This window comes from Brachyhypopomus gauderio, chromosome 1 (assembly GCF_052324685.1).
Source record: "Brachyhypopomus gauderio isolate BG-103 chromosome 1, BGAUD_0.2, whole genome shotgun sequence".
Taxonomy (NCBI): domain Eukaryota; kingdom Metazoa; phylum Chordata; class Actinopteri; order Gymnotiformes; family Hypopomidae; genus Brachyhypopomus; species Brachyhypopomus gauderio.
This window is the reverse complement of record NC_135211.1, coordinates 5582022-5604193: the sequence shown is the minus strand read 5'-3', so window position 1 is coordinate 5604193 and position 22172 is coordinate 5582022. Positions and strand designations below refer to the sequence as shown.

Here is a 22172-nt window from a genome sequence, read left to right as displayed (position 1 = left end):
GGGCCTGAACTTGGGCAACCACCATAGAGGGTTCACTCACCTCCGTAACTCCAGCCGGCAGACTCACAACCTGTACACCGGTCAGTGATGCTAAGGGACAATGTGGAGGCAAAGAAACACTGGAGCAACCCACATTTACCAACGGTACATAGACGGTCCCTCGAACTACCTTAACCAAAGAGACAGCAACTAACAGACCATCAGGTAAGGCACCCAAAGTATCCGAGGGTTCAACTAGGACCCCTGTACTGCACTCACTGAGCTGACTGGAACACGTGGCTGCAACCATCTTAAACGTACCGGCTGGTATTCAAACAGGTCTCCGTCCCCTTACTCTAGCTACCCCTGTGTCTACAGTTGAGGGCCCATCAGAAGCCTGATGACAGTACTGCAGGGCTTGCTGCCAAGGTGAGGACGCATGTACAACTGGGGGAAGATCAAACAATGCAGGACCATGCTGGCAAAAGAGCTCCTGATAGCATTCTCTGATGACGTTCATACCCAAAACGCCCGGGACTATAGGTGACGTATTAGAACCTGGAGGATCCTTAACTACCAGCCAACCCCTTCTAGGAATGGACTTTCCAAGTACTTCCACAGTTAGCTCCACGTAGCCCACATAAGGTATCTCTAGCCCGTTAGCGGCACGAAGCTGTAACCACTGGCAGGAATGCAAGTCTCCCTGAATGTGCTGACGAAAGAAACTTTCAACTATGGTTGAAACCATCAACCCCGTGTCAAGCAAGCAATTAACCACCACTCCCCCCAACCGGATAGCCACTTTTGGACACTGTCCAACTAAGGATGGAGCGGTAAACTGATGTGGAGAGTGCTGTGAGGCAGAGCCAGTACTGTCCCCTCCCAATGTGTGGCTCTGCACACTGGAGGGAGCTAGTTTTCCGCCGGCTGAGAGCTAGGGGCAACACGGCCCGGATGGAAAGCCCCTATTGGGTGCGCTGGAACACGCTCATTATCACAGTCTCTAGCAGAGGTGGGACCAAGTCAGTGTTTTGCAAGTCTCAAGTAAGTCCAAGTCTTTATACCTCAAGTCCCGAGTCAAGTCTCAAGCAAAGACACTCAAGTCAAGTCAAGTCTCGAGTCAAGACAGGCAATAGTCAAGTCAAGTCCCAAGTCTGAAACTTGGAATTTCAAGTCCTTTCGAGTCTTTTTTTTTTTTTTTTACCAATGTTGCAGGTATATTTTAAATGTAAATAACAGACATGCGTTCTTTTTTAAATCTGTATTCTCCTCAAATCTTGATAAAACATGTGCAACTGAAAACACGAAGTATAAAAAAAAATTTAAATTACACCTCTTTATTGCACAGTTCAATTTGTTAAACTTAGCTGCAAAAATATTCATACTTTAAACTACAATTTTCCAGAAATAAATATTCTGTGAAAAAGTCATAAGTAGAACTCCATGTTCAAATAAAAAGTGCTGATATTTTCACAGTACAATACAAAGAACCATAACAGCATTTTCCCTCTCTTCTCTTATCTGGTTTCTTGGAGAACATGTGTGAGTGACACAAGACAAACAAATATAAGAACTGAACAATTAACAGGAATCTGCAACTTTAGACATTTCAGTAAACTATTCTGCATTGCATTTGCTGGCCAAAAGTCTGTATGTCATTTGTGCACGATGAATGATGTCCCCATAGCTGAAAACTCGCTCCACTTTTGTCAATATATTTTTTTCTCGACGTAGATGTCTTCAAATACACAATCCATGCTGAGATAGAACTGGATATTATGATGGTGACAGAGAGAGGCTCTCTTCCCCGAGTTCAGATACAGAACCCAGGGTTGCCTACTCTCACGCATTGAGCGTGAGACACACACATTTGACTGTCTTCACACGCTCTCACGCCACACATCCGATTTCTCACGCCGGAAAAAAATCTAGTTTATTTACCTCTGATCCACATCTATGATTCAATGAGTTACTAGTTCGCTCTGGCACCAACCACTGGCGATCGATCGATCGCGATATAATACTTAATTTGTGTCCATTTTACACCCCGCCCGGTAAAAATTTACGTTCGTCAATCCCCCATTTGATTGGTTGTGCTACAGCCCATGCACACACACACGTACAGAGTGTGGAAAAGCAGAGGACCGGTCTGCGTCAGAAGGACGGAAATGAAATTAATGGGGCGCACTTTATAAATATTAATATGCGTTTTAAAATTTAGATTTGGGGTAAAAAAAATCAAGTCTTTGCAAGTAAACAGGTTCAAGTCCAATTCAAGTCCCAAGTTATTGGTGTAAAAGTCCAAGTCAAGTCTAAGTCTCTGAATATTTTTTCAAGTCAAGTCAAAAGTCTTAATATTAATGACTCGAGTCTGACTCGAGTCCAAGTCATGTGACTCGAGTCCCCACCTCTGGTCTCTAGCATAGTGTCCGGATTTTTGACACCGCCTACAAATTACATTAGGCCGGCTGCTAGGACCAGTAGGCCGAGGAGAAGCATACAAGCTAGCAATACTCTGTGTTAACTGATTAATCTGTTCTTGTTGTTTGAGTAGCATAGCTCTTAATTCTGTCATCTCAGGAGATTTAAAATTATCTGCAGAATGTCGAACCCCATAAGTCTCCCTAGACATTTGCAGCGCACACATTGAGGGGACAGAATAGCTCCTACCTCTCCTATCATCTGGCCTACTCTCACGCTCCCATCGGATAGCCGCTACCCGTATCTGTAGCATGGAAAGCTCTGGTGTCTGACGGACCAACTGCTTCAGTTCCCTACGGAGGGCAGAGTCCTTAACATTCTCCACAAATTGGTCACGAACCAACACATCAGCATTAGGCACTACATAAGATGCACACTGCTTTATTTTATCCATGAGAGCCAAAGGGGCATGCGAGTATTCCTGCAAAGACTCCCCTTCCAGTTGCTTACGGCAAAAGAAGCTCTCCTGCAAGGCAACATATGACCTTGAACACCCATATAGCTCTTGAAGTATAGATAAAATTTTCTGTGGGTCCTCCCTTTCCACCCTAGGCCTATACCTTATTTCATCCTTAGCTTCTCCTTCAAGATGATCTAGCATAAAATAGGCCTGGTCAAGGGGTGCCAAATGGCGTGCACGGATGCTAGCCTGTACCTCCTCACTCCACTCCTCGATACTTATACCAGCCCTGCCCCTAAACACTGGGCATTTACGCTCACGGGGAATATACAGCAACCTCTCAACTGGAACAGGGTTACTCACAGTCTCTCGAGACTCACCACCACTACTGGGGCCTGGCTGAGACTGGGAAGCAGCATTCTCCTGCAACAGGCGCTCATTATCTGCCTGCAGCCGTCTTACCAGCTCTCATTTCCTGGAGCTCACTGGCCATGGTAAAACAAAAAAAAGTGGAATAGAGAAAAGGTGGGAAATAAAAATCACTGGGTTAGCTTTAAGGACCTCCCTACAGGTACCCAACTAAAATCCTTGGGACCAACACCAACTGCTGTTTTGCCTTTAAACCAAAATAACCAAAAGAAATACAACTGAACTCCCAAAAATACGTCTCTGTTTCAAATCCTGCCGACTATACGCCACAAATGTGACCCTTGTTAAGGTGAGTTGTAAGCTCGACTACGCCACCTGGGGAGTTTCACCCCAGGAAATATAACCCAAAAGCACACAGGTTCATTTAAAGAAAAGGGCAGAGATGTGAAATTTGGTTCAGTGTACAACTTTTTACTTAAAGGTAAAATTGGAAATAACATTAAAATGCACAGCTTTATTAATAACTTGGATTTAAGAAAATCACAATTTAGAATAAAGTAAAAATTGTTAAAATACCAACACAGGGGTACTGGCAGTGCTAGGTCTCATTGTAGTATTATCATACATATACTTAAAACTGGCTTCAGACCTTCAATGATTATCCTGGTAACGACTGTACCACACACACATACACACAGCTTTCAAAAACCTCAAAAGGTGATGACTCCAACCACAGCAGACCAAAGTGTAAAGGTGAAAGATTATCCCCGAAGGGTAACCAGCCATCCAGGAAACACCCGTGCACAGAAGTATTCTGACGAACAGATAAAAGACATGAATGATTAATACACTATTATAACTTTAAAACTCACTGCAGCCAGTATCCCTAATGTTAATTTAAAAAAAGAGAGATCAAGTTCACATAGAACAAAGAAAAGAAATCCAATACCGCTCGGGGGTTAATTCAAAAGAAACAAAATCAAGATAACTAAACTAAATAAACGGAAGAATCACAAAAAGTTTAATTATAATCAAATAAACAAAATAACTGAAACATTATAATAACGCTGATTTAACCCCCCACAAAAACAACCAAGGCAAAACAGCAGAAGACTAGGGGAGGCTCTGCTCAGCGCCACCTAGGCCCTTCCCGTGGCGACACTCCAGAACTCCTTCAAGCTTGATTTACCATTACATAGGACCCCTTGCTCCAATTGCAATGCTTCCAGTGTCTGAGATAATAAAACCAGGATTCCCGTGCCTTACGACGCGGTTTTCTAAACACACCCGTTTTCAAGCACGCCAAGGGATATACCTTTCAGCCAGTAGCACTCACATCAATGTAAACGGCCACTTTATACGCGACGTTCCACGTTTAGGCTGCAGCTAACGGCTAGCAGCGTGGTGCGACAACAGAGGGAGGACGCCTGCTTTCCGGCAGAATCCCCTTAGCACACCGTCTCAGCAGCAAGTCCCGCAGTAACACGGCCCAAATAATAAGGGAAGCACGAGCTTAGCCCAAAGCGTGCTCACTGTGTATATATACTGGTGCTAAATGACCAAACAACCCGCGCAACACAGAGGGGAGGGGGGAAGCCACTCCCTAACTACGGTGGCTGCCCAAGCCCAGAAACCACTAGGCAGCCCTGTGACAGCTCTGCCTGTTACACTTTTGTCCCTAAAAGAATACGGCAGTGGGTCTACTGTAGAACAAAACAGGCAAAATAAATAAAACAAATGTTACCATTAACAATATTGTGTAATCAATATCAACCCACTAGGTAATACAAAATAAGATAAAACACTTACATCTCAGGTACTTTAGAGACTTCACCTGCACAGTACGGAATCCACACAAAACGTCTACAGCTGTTTAAATAAAAGTTACCCAAAAGAAATTGACAGCCAACAACACAGATCCATCACGTTAGCAAAGTGTAAGCACACTATTCCACCTGGCTACATATGTTTTGTTAGGTTTAGGGGTTTGCTAGGTAGGAAAGAGTTTTTTTTTTCTTTCATTGATTTGATGCCGCCCGTATCCCACCATAGGTCAGTACGAAACCATGGCGCCATTCACCACGTCTGCTGCTTCTGTCACCCTGTTACACATAGAAATAGGATTAGAAATATTATAATTTTCTAATCTACACGTAACAAATAAAACAAAGGCATAAGGGAGAAAACTTGGAGAGAAAAGGGAACAAAAGGCAACGTGGAAAACTCAATGCGTGCAAAACTAAACTTAACCGTAGAGAGACGGGAGAAAAATAACAACGGCAACACAAAGGACGCTAAAAAAGTCAACGGCCATCGGCCATGGTCGCATGTGGCTGTGGATTTTATCACTGATCTGCACACATCAGGAGACCACACCACTATTATGGTGGTTTTCCAAGATGTCGCCTCATCCCCTTTCCCGAGCTGCCTACCGCTATGGAGACAGTCAACAGCACCCACAAAGCATTCAGGAGCAAGTTGAGTTGAGAGGGTGAGAGGCAAGTCCTCTGAGATAAGCACCGCACCCCAAGCTAGCGCTTTACCCGTGAGACGGGAAATCTTATAGGCTACCTTAGCTTGATCAGTGAGGTGTGGCTGGTAAGTGAAGTAAAGCCTGCACTGAACCAGGAAGCCCTCACAGCTTTCAGGAGCTCCTCCATGCACTTCGGGGGTGCTATAGGCGCTCGCTCTCTCCTGTTGGCCTGTGTATTTCTAACAGTTTCCATCTGTGAGGAGAGAGCTTGCAGACAGCCAGTTACTGAGGACAGTACTTAATTCGTTGAGTTATTGCTGCTGCTTACCAAGCGTTCGGCCCTGATATGCCAGGACCTCTAGGGGTGATGTCTCGCTACCTCCGGCCGCTCCAGGCTGCACATTCTGTGATGGGGGGTATAGAGGCGGCCGGATGCATTGGTTGCAAGTCAGGGTTTTTATTATCCAAGACAAGTAACAAAGTAACGAGCACGAAGCAAACAGCAATACAAAAATGCACTGGGAGATGTGTAGTGCTCAAGGAATGTGTAGCACTGGAGTGCACCACCTTTGGGAATAAGAAGGGGTGCACACTGATAACACACAGGTGTTAGTAATCGGGTGACTGGGTACTGGCCTAGTGCTAGGGGGTGTGTGCAAGGTGCGTGAGCGAGTGGGTGCACGCGCCTTCTGGTGGCCTCCCGGCCAACCCACCGTGACAATATTATCATTTTCTGAGATAATGATTTTGGGATTTCTTTTGCTAAATGCCATAATCACCAATATTAATAGAAATAAACATTTAAAATAGATCACTCTGTTTGTCATGAATCTTATATATTATCTTATATAATCTTATATAATATTATTTGCATTTTACTTTTGTATTGAATTACTGAAATAAATAAACTTTTTGAGGATATTCCTATAAAATTGAGATGGACCTTTACACCTAATCCAAAGTTAAATTATGCTTAAAATGTATCGGAAACATTCATCAAACAATGCTACTGCACTTTCTCCACTCAGTGAATGATTCAGTAAATATATTCAGTAAAAATATTTTGTGTAATTAATTCTTTATATTTGTTGGTTACTCATCTGGTTCCTCAGCATGGTGGTCAACCCAGAGTCATGATGGTGTTTCATCCAGATGTTTCGTAGAGTGGACATGACATCTATCCTCCTGACTAACAAACACACCTGCCATCATGTAAAGGAGACAGCATCTCACCATCTTATTATCTCAGCAATCAAAGCTACTCAAACTTTCCTAATAAAATTATGGATGTTAATAGCTTTGCATCATCACTTTGCTGGAGTTCTGTGACTCTCAGCTGTTCTCCAGGATCAAAAGTTCCTGCATCTTCAACTGTTAGGGCCCAGTGCTCTGAGCTCACTGTGAACTTGTTATTTTGCTCAGGATGATTGTTTGGATTTATGAATCTGGCTGTAGGTCTGAGATGCATCATCAACTGCTTCAGCTGCTAAAGTGTATTATTATTATAAGTGTAATGGCATAGTTGACCCACTGGGTGGCAGCAATGTGCATTCCAAAGTTAACAGAACCACACTGAACACTGTTCTCTTCTGAAGTGTCAAGAGGAGATATGGAAGTGGTGGATGATGACGCATCCTATGTGTGCAAACTTGGAAAATTTGATAGGTCAGAGGTCATGGACAGATGTCACTCTATACAGAGACAGAGCAGAGAAAGAAACAAGAGCAAGAAAGAGATAGAAGATCAGTATGAGGATTACATTACATGTGATCATGGAGAGATAGATCAGTATGATGATTACATTACATGTCATCATGGAGAGATAGGAGATCAGTATGATGATTACATTACATGTGATCATGGAGAGATAGATCAGTATGATGAATGCATTAAATGTGATCATGGAGAGATAGGAGATCAGTATGATGATTACATAACATGTGATCATGGAGAGATAGGAGATCAGTATAAGGATTACATTACATGTGATCATGTCAGGTGATCCCCCTGTCCCTCGTCTCAATCAGGCCTACCTGTTATCCAGTCTCCCCAAAGGTCATGTGGTCTTAATTCATGTGGCAGTTATATTATATTCACACACCACATGCAAAGATCAGTGATTAGTATTAGAGCCGACTGCCACACCCACTGTGATGTGCTTTAACCCTGTCCTCTTTCTGGAACTATAGAAATAAACCAGGACACATGATGACCTAGCTGTGACGCTGGGAGCGCAGCGAAGGACGAGACACGGATCCCTCTTGTGGCGACAGACGTCACTTTTATTGAGACAATAATAGCGCAGTAAGCGCACAGCTAACATTGAAACACGCACACACAACGTGTACGCTTAGACAACGACGAGCACAAGACACTGCGCGAACGCACATTAAATAGACAGACCACATCAACCCCACGTGATGACGAGACGAGCCACAGGTGAGACGGATAATGACAAGACGCACCCGCACCCACAGAGAGACACTGACGCAGACGAATAGACGCAGACAACGTTAACACACGCCCCAAAGGAAGGGTTCGGGGACCGTAGCGTGACAGACGCCCCCACCAAGGGCACTACCCGTCCCGGGGTGCCAACAGGACCGAGTGCCCCGAACCCACGTCGATGGGCGGATCCGAAGCGCCCAGTCCTGCGTCTGGGAGATGACCGCCCTCGGTAGAGAGTCCGCCACGAACAGCCTAGAACACCCTCCCTGGGAAGACTGGGGAAAACACGTTAGACACGTTTAACGGGACGGACACAAACACACAAACAGGAACACTTACACACAGAGGAACAAACGGGAAAAAGGGGTTCGGTACACATACGGGCAGACTCACGAACACTGGGACAGACACACACGAAACAGGCGCCAGACTACGCGCCAGGAGTAGAGCGATAAGGGGAGAGAGGTCGGGAGCTGCAGGTGCTGCAGCGAACGGTCCTCCTCCAGGCTTTGCTGCGCCGGGTGCAGCGCGGCGGGCGGACGCGCCGGGTGCAGCGCGGCGGGCGGACGCGCCGGGTGCAGCGCGGCGGGCGGACGCGCCGGGTGCAGCGCGGCGGGCGGACGCGCCGGGTGCAGCGCGGCGGGCGGACTCTCCCCCCAGCTGGCCGTATGGTACGCCCGTCTCGCTCCGCGACCGTCCTCTGGAGTCGACCGTGGGCTCTTCCACCTCCATCTCGGTCGCCTCGCTGTCCCGGCTCCAACTCATGGGCTGCTCCGGGCTGCCACCCCGGGAGCAGTCCATCCTCTCTCCTCCGGAGCAATCTGAGGACGGGGTCCACCTCCCCTTCACAGTCCCAGCAGAACACTCAGAGGGGGGCGGACTGCCCTCGTCCTCTGAGTAGAGTTCGCTGTCCGTGCACTCTGAGACGCCTGAGTGCACGGACGGAGGACGATCTTCCTCTTCGTACTCCTCCTCTTCCTCACCGTAACCTACGGCAGGTGCGGAGCACTCCGACAGAGGGTAATCTTCATACTCCCCCTCCTCCTCACCGTAGCCTACAGCCGATGCGGAGTACTCCGACGGAGGGTAATCGTCTTCGTACTCCTCCTCCTCACCACCGTAGTTAACGGTGGAGGCGTCGCAAACCGACGGAGGGTAATCCACCTCCTCTTCCTCACCGTAGTTCACAGTGGAGGCGTCGCATATCGACGGAGGGTAGGCGTCTTCTCCCTCTTCACCCTCACCGTAGTATATGGCGGGGGCGGAACAAACCGAGGGAGCCTGGTCTTCCTCTTCGCCTTCCTCTTCCTCATCCTCGCCTTCCGAGCCCTCTTCTGAGAACTCGCCCTCCGGGGTTTTCTCGGTGGCGCAGATCTCCACGGCACCTACCCATAGAGGTGAGCTGTCCCGGGAAGGCGAGGGGTGTCGCTCTCGCCACATTCGTTCCGCGGTCTCACGGAAATACACCGCCATCTCCGCGGTGGAGGACGCCTGTGCCTGACGCAGCATGAGCGCACAGACAGGGTCCTGCTGCATCATCTCAGGGGTCGCTGTGGTCTTGCGGTGCTGGGTAGGGGAAGAGGCGTGACGTCGCTTGCTGGGCTTCTTGCCCTTCTTTGGTCGGGTCACGTAGCCTGGCATACTTGGGTGTCTCAGACGGCTCGTCGTTCTGTGACGCTGGGAGCGCAGCGAAGGACGAGACACGGATCCCTCTTGTGGCGACAGACGTCACTTTTATTGAGACAATAATAGCGCAGTAAGCGCACAGCTAACATTGAAACACGCACACACAACGTGTACGCTTAGACAACGACGAGCACAAGACACTGCGCGAACGCACATTAAATAGACAGACCACATCAACCCCACGTGATGACGAGACGAGCCACAGGTGAGACGGATAATGACAAGACGCACCCGCACCCACAGAGAGACACTGACGCAGACGAATAGACGCAGACAACGTTAACACACGCCCCAAAGGAAGGGTTCGGGGACCGTAGCGTGACACTAGCATAGTTAGTAATGTGAACACTATAGAAAGAATGAAAAGAGTCTGGAAAATCTGCAAAGCCCTTATGAAGAATATTGATGGAATTAATTTAATGGCATAATTTAAAGCTTGAATTCTTTATAAAAATCAATATTACTATAATAACTGCTTCATAAACACTTGGAGTCCATGGGACATGAATAACAATTAGAAGCAAATTAAAATAGCTGTTCAAATGTTTTTTATTGTATGTTAACAAAACAATGAGAAACATTACAGAAGAAAAACACTACAGAATAAACTGGATAAACTACAGAAGAGTAAATAATCTAGCAAAAAGCATCTGCAAATCTATAACAATAATTAAACCAGGCAGTATTTAATGACACTGATTAAATACTGGAACTGATTGGCTAAGACTTCTTAAAGCTCCATGATTATAAAGTCATGGTGTTGGACCACCGGTGGGGAATGAAGACGTCCCATATTCTGATAGTGATGAAACTTTTCTGGAGAACCTCTCACCACTGAGGAAGACACAAACAATACAACAAAAGAAAAATAACCAACATTATGGATCTTAAACATGAAATAAACACACACAAAAACACACACACACTTTCAACTTACTCTCAGTGTGTCATATTCAGAGCTCATGGTTGCAGGATTTAAGGCTGAGTATGTGTCACTAGAAGAGTCTCTAATCTGCTGTGGACAGACATGCAAGTTTAAATAATTATTCTCAGTATGCAAGATAATACACACATACAAACACATGTAGTTACCTGCAGAGTGCTGTAATCAGAGGTCATGTTCATGGTGTCTAGGGCTGTGTATGTATCATCTCCAGGTTTTGGAGCCGTCTGGAAGACGATGAGAACACAACTTTGGACTTTTCAGTAGTGGCTTTTGGTCAACATGTTGATAAATAGATGTGAATTTAATACCTGAATATCTGCATTTCTTTCTGTCCCTCTCTTCCTCCTGGTGACACAAAAGACTAAAGTGTCTATTGTATTCTGCAATACTGTTATTTATTAAATATTATGAGTTCCCATTTGGAGAGAATGTTCAATTTATATCTAAATTTGGATGATGTGTCCATTCCATATTAATAATTATACCCACAGCATTGTCACTCACTTCATGTGTAGAACAGCAGTGATGAGAGAGAGAGTCAGAACAGGAAGGAGTCCAGCAGCTCCCCAAACAGCAGGCTGCTTCCACCACTCAGCTGATCCCCCTTAGCACAAATACTGTTACTATCTGGACCAGACAGTGTTTCTAAAACCTTTATTTACATATTACATAAAAGCATATTTTCACGACTAAATGAACACTCTCAACACCCTAGGTTTCCGCTGAAATGAGATTTTATCTTGTAAACTGTTGACCTGGGGGGTGGCATTTTTAAATTGCTGTCTGGGGGGTGGTGGCGAGTGTAAATTGTTGAAGGGGCGGGGGTGGGGCGAGTGTAAATCTTTAGCGGGGGGGGGGGGGGTGTGTAAAATGGACTCAAATTAAGTATTATATCGCGATCGATCGATCACCAGTGGTTGGCGAATTAGTAACTCATTGAATCATAGATGTAGATCAGAGATAAATAAACTAGAGTTTTTTCACGGACCCTCACGCCAGTCATGACTAGTCAAGTATAAACCTAGCTTTAGACGTAACAGTCTCAGCAAGAGCAACAATAAAATAAGTGGGGGGAGGGCGTCCCCCCACCCCCCCACTACACCCCTGCTGCCAGGTCTGTCCGGCATCCTCAGCCGCCATCTGACCCAACTCACCTGATCGGTTGACAGTTCAGCTCCTCTCTTTACCCAAGTGTCCAAGACACATGGTCACAAGCCCGACGACACAATTACAAAATCGATCATCACACTACAACCTAAGGTGTCCTGGTGTCATCTGCACTTATGGACACCTCTGTGGTCCAACATGGTGTTTGTTATGGACAGACTGTGACGAGCACAGAAGTCCAATAACAGAACACCACACGGGTTCAGATTGGAGAGGCCATTCCTCCCAGTCACACACTTCCAGGTCCTACTGTCAATGCCCATGTGATCACTGAAGTCCCCTAGCAGGACAATGGAATCCCCAGAAGGGGCACATTCCAGAATCCCCTCCAAGGATTCCAAAAAGGACGGGTATTCTGAACTGCCATTTGGTGATTAAGCACAAACAACAGTCAGAGCCCGTTCACCAACCCGAAGGCTCAGGGAAGCAACCGTCTTGTCTACTGTACACATCACTTAAGAACACATCACACAATAGTGCACATACGTAACACATCCAGTAGGACGGTGGTGGAGTTGTGGTGTCCTAGCTGGTTGTGAGCGGTGCAGTAGTAGAGTCCACTGTGCTGGGAGCTGATGGTGGTGATGCTGTAATTCTGGCCTGTTCCCAGCAGTGTGTCTGCAGCTGCTCTCTGCTTAAACCAGGAGTAGGTGAGAACAGGAGGGTTTGCATCACTGCTGCAGGTCAGAGTCACTGAATCTCCCTCCACTCTCTCTCCAGAGGGAACCATCACTGCTCTGGTGTTTCTAGGGGGATCTGAACACAAACACATCAACATCTTAACATTAAATCTGCACTCTCATTACAAACTCTAAATATTTAACACACATCTTTAATGTGTAACTCGAGCCACAGCTGTAACGTCAAGGAGAAGACAGGATGCCGAGACCACAATACTTCTCTGAACATCTTTATTGATGAGTGATAGCGAGACTGCACAATCATAACATGTAACACTCAAACGTCGACACACACACGAGCTATCATCAAGACAGGTTTATATACACAAATCACAATGAGGGTCAAGTGTAACACATAACTAACAAGACAAGGAACAGGTGACGTGAATGAGAGGCAATGATACACATCCATACAGCATCCACGGAAGTACATATAAGGACATAACTGGACTAAACTACATGTAGACACGCCCACAAGGGAGGAGTCCAGGGCTGTAACGTGACAATATCCTTCAACATCAACCACAACCGTATTACCAATAGAGAGAAAAGATGTTTCACAGCTTAAATACATTCAGAAAATTCATGAATAAAATCTCTGCAACACCATTTTGTTGTTGATACTGGTTAAAACACCAGTTCTGTGGTCATTTTTCTATTTATTGTGTGCTTTTAAATTCTCCTGATAAGTGGATATTTGTCTCTGTCAGAGGGATCCACTCTGCACCAGTGTCTTTTCTCCATACAGGTTGTTTGATTAGCAACATGATATTTACAACAACATTCATATGGGCAGTTTAAAACTATTTATCATGTTTAAAACAAAGTGTAAGCAGAAGTATGTTTTTTACAATGTGCCACTAAGTAGGTTCTATTTATTATGAGCTTTTAAATTCTCCTGATAAGTGGATATTTGTCTCTGTCAGAGGGATCCACTCTGCACCAGTGTCTTTTCTACATACAGGTTTTTTGATTAGCACCATGATATTTACAACATCCATTTGGACAGTTTAAAACTATGAATCATGTTTATAACAAAGTGTAAGCAGAAGTATGTTTTTTACAATGTGCCACTAAATGGTGCTGAATCCAGTTTGAGTCACTATTGATTGCTTCCAAACTTAAACTAGTTGAATGCAATGTGTGATCTATTTTTCTATTCCCTTTATAAGGTAGTAGATTGTCACGTAGGGCTACGCCCCCCTCTCCTCGCTGTCACTCCAGTGTCTCTGTCCTCGTGGTCCTTGTTGTTCCCTGTTCCTTGATCCCGCCCAGCTCGTTTGTTGCCCCGATTTCCCCTGTCTGCCACGCCCCTGTCATGATCGTCCTCACCTGTGTCTTGTTAGTTCGATGTCCATATAATCCCTGTATTCCCCCCAGCCTGGTTATCGGTGGTTTTGTGCTTTGTCTATCAGTTGGTGTGCTTTCATGTTCGTGTATTCCTGTTTCAAGCCTCTGTGTTTTCCGTCATCCGTTTGTTCCTGCCTAGTCCGTGAGTCCTCCTGGTTTTTGTTTCGTCATGCCTGTTTATCGTTCCTGTTCGGACTGCTTTACCGTTATGACCCCTGCCTGCTATGTCGACTCTGCCTTTGGTATTTCCTTGAATAAATCTCGCTCTCCTCAGCATTTGTGTCCGCCTCCCTGCTCCGCAGCGCGAGCTGCGTTACATAGATGTTGAGGTGTGCAGTGCACTTAAATATATGAACAATACATAGCCTACATATATATTACACATATATTTATTCTAGGGGTAGGACGCGAAAAAAAAAATATTAATTGAATTATTCGGAAGCTTTGTAATTAATTAATCGAAATTAATCGCATTTTAATCGCATTGCAGTATTTAACATGAGAAATATTAATTTAAGTTTGAATGATGAATGAATCAATGAACATAATCATAAACTTCAACATCTTGTTTATTTTTCCACCAGTCTACTACACAGACCAATAGATGAGTGCAGAAAACAGTTCAGAACACTGGAAATTCTGACCAAAAATGTTGTTTAACTTTGGGAGTTTTGCTCAGGCTATTGGAAGAAATGAAGTAAATCAGAAGATGTTTTTTAATACCATTTTAGATGGTATATTTTTCTTAAATTTCCCAGGCCTCTGCCACAGGCATCTCCATAGTGCCTAGAAGTGGTCTTCTGCATGCTCAAAGCAAATGACTTCATCATCTATAGATTCATCATCTATAATATGAGCTGTCACACCAAGATCATTCTTGTTGCTAACAGAGGTCCAGTGATCCCCAGTCAGAGCCACATTTGTGGCGCTCTTCACAATAACCTGTTTTAATTCTTTCCTCATCATACATCTGCTGGATTTTCTTCGACATTGTCTTTCTGGACGGCAGTTCGTAACTTGCATCAGTTGACGCAATGTGCAGCGCTTCTTGTAAGCATTTATCTTCGACCACAGAGAGCGAACAACACTGCAAATAATGTGACGCGTCATGTATAAACGGAGTCGCGCGCTACGGCCACTCGCGAAAGTTTAATCCAGTCTTAATGGTCCAATGAAGGTAATTTAAAAAACAGGACATTTCCCCACTTAAAAAAAACCCGGGACGCCCTGGACAGGATGTGAAATGCGGACATGTCCCGGGAAATACGGACGTTTGGTCACCCTATCGTACTAGTAATACATTTAGCAGCTAAGTTATCATTACTGACCTGCGTGTTAGCCCCAACATGTTTTGGGTTGAGGTGGTAACGAAGGGTGGAAGTGCTCCTGTGATAAGCGAGCTCCTTCCTACATAAAGTGTAAATAACACTATTTGTGTTTGTACTTCCATCTGGAAGTTTCTTATATTTAAATTTCCCATCCACCAGCGTAGCCTCTTCAGTCATCTCCATCATGATCTTATTGTGCGTCCATATAATCTGTATGTCTGGAGTGCACTGAGAAACATTCCACGGTGCAAAAGTGTCTCATGCGTTAAATAATTTTTTTAGTGCGTTAATTTTCCTGTAATTAATTAATCGAAATTAACACGTTAAAGTCCCACCACTAATTTATTCATATTGTATGTATACAATATATAGATACTGAATAGACCTGAACATAAAACAGTGTGGTGCAGACAAGCATGTGTATGGTGGGACTGTGGATTCAGGATTACATGGGCTGTGTGTACACATTCTTAGCACCTCACAAGAGTGCACTGGTTGGGAGAGTAATATAAAATAACTAAGTAATCAACTGAAATTGCAAAATAGCTTATTCTTCTTCTTCTTCTTATTATTATTATTATTATTATTATTATTATTATTATTATCATCCTGTTTAAGTTCTCCACTCACTCACAGGAGGAGAGAGGACGTTCTCATGGTCTTCAGTAGCACAACTATAACTAACTGCACCACTGACTGCAGATACAGAGCAGGAGACGGATGTGCAGTGAGACACACGCTGTCTGTTCTTGTACCAGATGTAGGTGGGGTTGTAGGACAGAGTGCAGGTGGAGCTGCAGATGAAGTGAAACCACTTCTGTCTGAACCTGTAACTTTCAGATCTGTAAATGATTATAAACAAGATTGTCACGTCCAGCCCCTCCCTCCTCCCTGGTCCCGCCTAGCTCCCCGCTCCCATTCGTTCCTCCCTCTGTCTGTCACGCCCCCGTCGTCAGTCTCGTACACCTGAGTCTTGTTCCACCGTCGTGTTTCCGTGTATAAAAACCCCCTCGTGTTTTACCCCGGTGTCGGTCATTCCCTGCACGGTAATCCCTCGCTTCTCTCCTGTCTCGTCTCTCCTTAAAAGACCTGTTCCTCCCGCTTCTCGTGTTCTGTGTATATGTTCTCCATCGTTAGTGTTTCACTTATGGTTCTATCTCACTGTCTGTTTGATTAGTTATACTGTTGTGCTTTAGGTTTTCTTGTGTCTCGTTGCCCGATACTCTTTACTGCTTGTGTGTTTATGGTTTGTTAGTTGTGTGTTCTCATGTATGCATGTTCCTAGTTGTGTAGCGTACCCATTTAGTTAATGTTCCTCTCCCCGGTAGTTGCATAGCTCCCTCTGTCTTCTGTGTCTTTATAGTGTCTGTTAACCCCTCTTATTAAAATATCCTAATCCTCTGCACTTGCGTCATGTCTGCCCGTCGCAAACGTAACAAAGATTTAATGCTGTTTTCACTGAAAAGAAAAATAGAATTTATTATACATCACTACCTGTGACAGAGATACTCCAGGTTCACCAGTGTATTCACCCCCAGTACCATCAGTGTGGAATCTGAACCTGTATGTGTGAGCGTCACTCTCTCTCAGGTGAGTGATGGTCATACTACAGTCATTCTGGGAGCTCTGTCTGTACTTCACCCTCCCCTGATACTCCTCTTCCTCTCTCACATCCACAGGCTCAACACCAACCTGCTGCTCTTTAATGAACCAGAATGACTTTGTCACTGTGTGTCCTCCAGGGTATTTATAAGAGCAGGAGAGATCAACAGATGAACATTTCAGAGCACACACACATGTTCAGGAGTGTAAGTCACACCCCAATACTCTAAAAAATAAGTGAATTATCTTGCTTTTAAGAACATTTGTATCTTAAACAGGTTGTACTAATATGGCTAATATTGAATAATACTGATGTTCAGGTGTGACGCTGGGGTGCAAGATAAGGACAAGGCATGGAGTCCAATCTCACGGTACAAACAGCACTTTATTAATAAATGAAAGTGCAGCCAGCACACGTTAACACACACATGAACGTATAAGACTCTGACAAAGACGAGCACGGGACACTGTGTGAGCGCACATTAAATAGACCAACCACATAAGCCCCGAGTGTTCACGAGACGAGCCATAGGTGAGACAGATGAACACACTCAGACACAACCACACCCACGAAGATCCACATATGCAGACGACTAGATGTAGACAACGTAAACACACGCCCAAAGGGGAGGGGTCAGGGGCTGTAGCATGACATCAGGATTAAGATTGACATTCGACATTTAGTTCAAATCAACTTACACACTGTAGGAGAGCGGTGATCGCTGCCTGACATCCTACAGGAGAAACTGCCCTGATTATCCAAAATGGTGGAGTTGAGTAGAATGGAGGCACCAGGTCGATATAACCAAAAAACACCATTCCAGTACCAGAGGGTACTGAGTACCAGAGACCAAAATGTCTCAGTGATATTGCAGGTGGAGCTACAGGTCAGTTTCACCTCTCTCTGTCCTACAGTCTCAGGATCCACCTTCACCTGCAGGTCTACACACACATCATGGACACAAGAAAGATTTCTGAGTGAGAAAGAAGATGGTGGGTGCATTTCTGTAAAAGTGAGGAAGGGTGGAGGAGGGAAAGACTTTAATTTTGTAAATGTCTATAAATCACCTGTGGTTACACAGCTTTGAAAACAACACAACATTATTCCAAATATGATATCAAAAATTCTATATTTGTTAATTGTGATGACTGAATGTGTTGTTAGGAAGATTTGTGCATAGAGTAAAAGCAGGTGGTCAGAGACCCAGTCCCAAATATAGTAATACTGAAACCTTGAAGAATGGCCTCTTTAAGGCACCACAGAGTTTAAAGGTCAACATTTTAGTTTCAAGAAATTTCATTAAAGGTTTTCCAGAGTGGACAGTGTAATGTATGGCATACAGTAGACTGGAATACTGTTACTTTAAGAGATGGGAGCGCTGCAAGGGGTTCTGGGGAAAACGCTGTACTGTAAGGGAGTCTGTAGTAATAAAGCGCGCGGTGTAAAAGCCAATACGGAGTCGTCGTCTTCTTATGTCTCGTAAGACAAGTACGGACATTACATGGTGTCAGAAGTTAAAGTTGTTCGAGTATAAAGGAAAGTTACGTCATGGCGAAGTTTAATCCACCGAGCGAATTCAAGTTTGATCGGCCTGCGGATTGGCCGGAGTGGAAACAGAGATTTTCGCGCTATCGGTTAGCAACTAAGCTAAATAAGGACAATGGAGAAATACAAGTAAGTTCTCTCATTTACTCCATGGGGAGCGAAGCCGAAAAGATATTCAGCTCGTTCGATTTCGCTAGTGAAGAGGAAGAGAAGAACTTTGACTTGGTTCTCAAAAAGTTTGACGATTACTTTATTCCCCGCCGTAATGTTATACACGAACGAGCATGTTTTTACCAACGCGGCCAACTGCTCGGGGAGACCGCGGAGCAGTATATACGCGCGCTGTACGAGCTGGCTGAACACTGCGAGTTTGGGGACAAGCGCGACGAGCATATCAGAGACCGCCTGGTCGTGGGCATCCTGGATAAAGACCTGTCTCGTAAGTTTCAACTCAAAGCAGACTTGACATTGGCCGAAGTTATCGATCAGGTGCGACAGGCGGAGGAGATTACTAAGCAGGTTAGTCTTCAGTCTAACCCGCCAGAGGCTCAACATGCGAATGTAAACGCGCTACGTCATCGCAGAAGCCCGCCATCAGACAGAAGAGAGAGGCGAGGGCAGCGGCAGGGTGGTAGCAGCCGCCAGGGGAGCTATAAAGCTGAAGCCTGTGGGAGATGTGGTAAGCCTGGACACACGGATATGAAAAGATGTCCTGCACTCAAGAGCAAGTGTAATAAGTGTCACAAGCAAGGACATTGGGAGCGTGCATGTCGCTCAAAACAAGTGAGAGAAGTCACGGAGGAGGTGGAACAGACATACTTCCTAGGGGAAATAAGTAGAAAGACCTGCAGTCGGGAGGACTGGACAGTTAACCTAGTGGTGAACAAGGTTCCAATCACCTTTAAAATAGACACAGGGGCAGATGCCACAGTCATCAACCTTAACACTTTTAAAAGGCTGACGCCTAAAATAAATCTTAGCCCGCCCGACACCAGCTTTATTAGCCCAGGAGGTCATCTCAGCTGTATGGGGCTGTTCCGAGCTTTTACTAAGTACAAAGAGAAGCAATACTCCTTCAAAGTTTATGTCATGAGAGGAAGAGTCAGCTGTCTCCTAGGCCTTCCCGAAGCCGTAGACATGGGCCTCGTGAAAAGGGTAAATGAGGTCAGTGCCGTTTTCAAGTCAGGCGGACTGCTGAATACAGAGCCAGTGGAAATTGTCCTACGGGAAGACGCCAAGCCATATTCTGTACATACAGCGAGGAGAATACCTCTGCCGCTGGTCCCACTCGTAAAGAAAGAGCTACACCGAATGGAAAGCGAAGGCATCATTGAAAAGGTGACTAAGCCAACGGAATGGTGTGCAGCCATGGTGCCGGTGCTGAAACCCAACAGACAGGAGGTTCGCTGCTGTGCAGATCTCCGAAGGCTTAATCGAGCAGTGAAACGTGAAAAGTATGTGCTGCCTACTGTTGAGGAAATACTGCCTAGACTCACAGGGTCAACTGTATTCACTACACTGGATGCAGCTAGTGGTTTTTACCAGATACCCTTACATGAGGACAGTAAAAAGCTCACCACCTTTATCACCCCGTTTGGAAGGTACGCCTTCCGGCGCCTTCCATTCGGGATCACAAGTGCGCCTGAGATTTTCCAAAGAAAAATGGTTGAGACTCTAGCGGGATTGGAAGGGGTAGAGCTGTTCATGGATGATATCCTTATTCATGGAGAAAACAAGGGAATTCACGACGAGCGCCTAACAAAGGCCCTGAAAGTCATCGAGGCAGCAGGGCTCAAGTTGAACGAAAACAAGTGCAAATTTAGGCAGAACCAGGTCCGGTTCCTGGGCCACATCATTGACAAGGAAGGCGTCCGGCCTGACCCAGACAAGGTAGCAGGGATCGAGAACTTTCCGCAGCCACAAAACGTCACCGAACTGAAAAGGTTCTTGGGGATGGTGAACTATCTGGCTAAGTATGTCCCTGAGCTGTCCACGGTGGGTGAGCCACTCTATGCACTTCTAAAAGGCAGGGTGGAGTGGCTGTGGGAACCCGCACAACAGATGGCTTTTCAACAGCTCAAAACCCTGATGGCCACAGCCCCGGTTCTGGCGTTCTACGACGTGGAAAAACCCACTGCCGTGTCAGCCGATGCCAGCAGCTACGGGTTGGGAGCTGTCCTTCTCCAGCAGCACGGGGAACAGTGGAAACCTGTAGCCTACGCGTCGAGGCGACTGAACGACGCAGAAACCAGGTATGCTCAAATCGAAAAAGAGTGCCTGGCCAGCGTCTGGGCGTGTGAAAGATTTGAAAAATACCTGTTTGGACTTGACAACTTCAGACTGATAACCGACCACAAGCCCCTAGTTCCTCTTATTAACAGTAAAGACTTAGACGACGTTCCTGTTAGGTGTCAGAGACTGTTAATGAGGCTCATGCAGTTTAGTGGAGTAGCTGAGTTTGCACCAGGCAAAACCCTAGCAGTGGCAGATGCTCTGTCCAGAGGCCCAGAACAGGCTTATGACGACAGAACCTTTCAAGATGAGGTAGCTGCACACATAGATACTGTCCTAAGTCAGGTGCCGGCCACACCACAGAGGATCAGAGAGATAAAGCTCAGCACAGCTACTGATCCACAGCTCCAGATCGTTTGCAGCTTTATTAGGTCAGGGTGGCCTGAGTACATAGACAAAGTCCCAGAGTCGGCAAGGGATTTTTACCAGGTCAGAGGAGAACTATCTGAGCTGGATGGCTTAGTGGTAAGAGGGTGCCGTATAGTTATTCCTGAAGGAATGAGAAAAGAGATACTGGAGAGAATCCATGATGGGCACCAAGGTCTAACCAAATGTAGAGAGAGAGCACTACAGTCAGTTTGGTGGCCAAACATGAGACAGGACATCATTAACAAAGTGCAGCAGTGCTCGTTTTGTGTAGAAAATAGGAACATGCACAAGAAGGAGCCTTTACTTCCAACTGAGCTACCATCGAGGCCATGGCAAAAAGTAGCAGTAGACCTGTGTGAGTTTAAGAAGCAGAATTACCTGGTTATTTCTGATTACTTTTCTAGATTCTTAGAGGTCTTACATTTACCCACTGTTACTAGCAGCTAGGTTGTCTCCAGGTTAAAGACAACCTTCGCACGCTATGGAATTCCAGAGGTGTTAGTGAGTGATAATGGTCCACAGCTGGTCTCTGCTGAGATGAGGAAGTTTTGTAAGGACTATGACTTTGCTCACATCACTTCAAGTCCCCATTTCCCTCAAAGCAATGGCCATGCAGAGAGAGCTGTTCAGATTGCAAAGACCATCCTACGTCAGGACGATCCCCTCCTTGCTCTGATGACATACAGGGCCACACCCAACTCTTCTACGGGAGTTAGTCCAGCCGAACTGTTAATGGGCAGGAAGATCAGGACGACTTTGCCCACCCTGCAGGATAATCTGAAACCGGACTGGCCCAACATGGACAAAATCCAACAAGCCGATGACTCGGCCAAACAAAGGCAAGCATACTACTACAACCGGCGCAATGGAGTAAGAAGCTTGCCATTACTGAACTCGGGGGACTCAGTGCTTATGAAACTGGATGGACAGAAACAATGGAAAACTCCTGCTGTTGTCCAAGGCACATGCTCCACTCCTAGATCTTACATAGTGGAGACAGCACGAGGAGACCGCTTTAGAAGAAACAGGCGCCACCTGCTGGTGAATCCCAGCCAT

At 45.5% G+C, this 22172-nt stretch overlaps 1 protein-coding gene across 1 annotated transcript in view; it reads right to left on the bottom strand.

Annotated features, from left to right (window-relative positions):
- Positions 1 to 22172, bottom strand: part of LOC143524113 (B-cell receptor CD22-like) — a 210241-nt gene that overhangs the window by 174488 nt on the left and 13581 nt on the right. The window contains exons 3-4 of the mRNA XM_077018258.1: positions 17609 to 17851; positions 12436 to 12705 (exon numbers count right to left, since the gene is read on the bottom strand). Coding sequence (XP_076874373.1) covers positions 12436 to 12705; positions 17609 to 17851 — 513 coding nt within the window. The remainder of the gene's footprint in view (positions 1 to 12435; positions 12706 to 17608; positions 17852 to 22172) is intronic.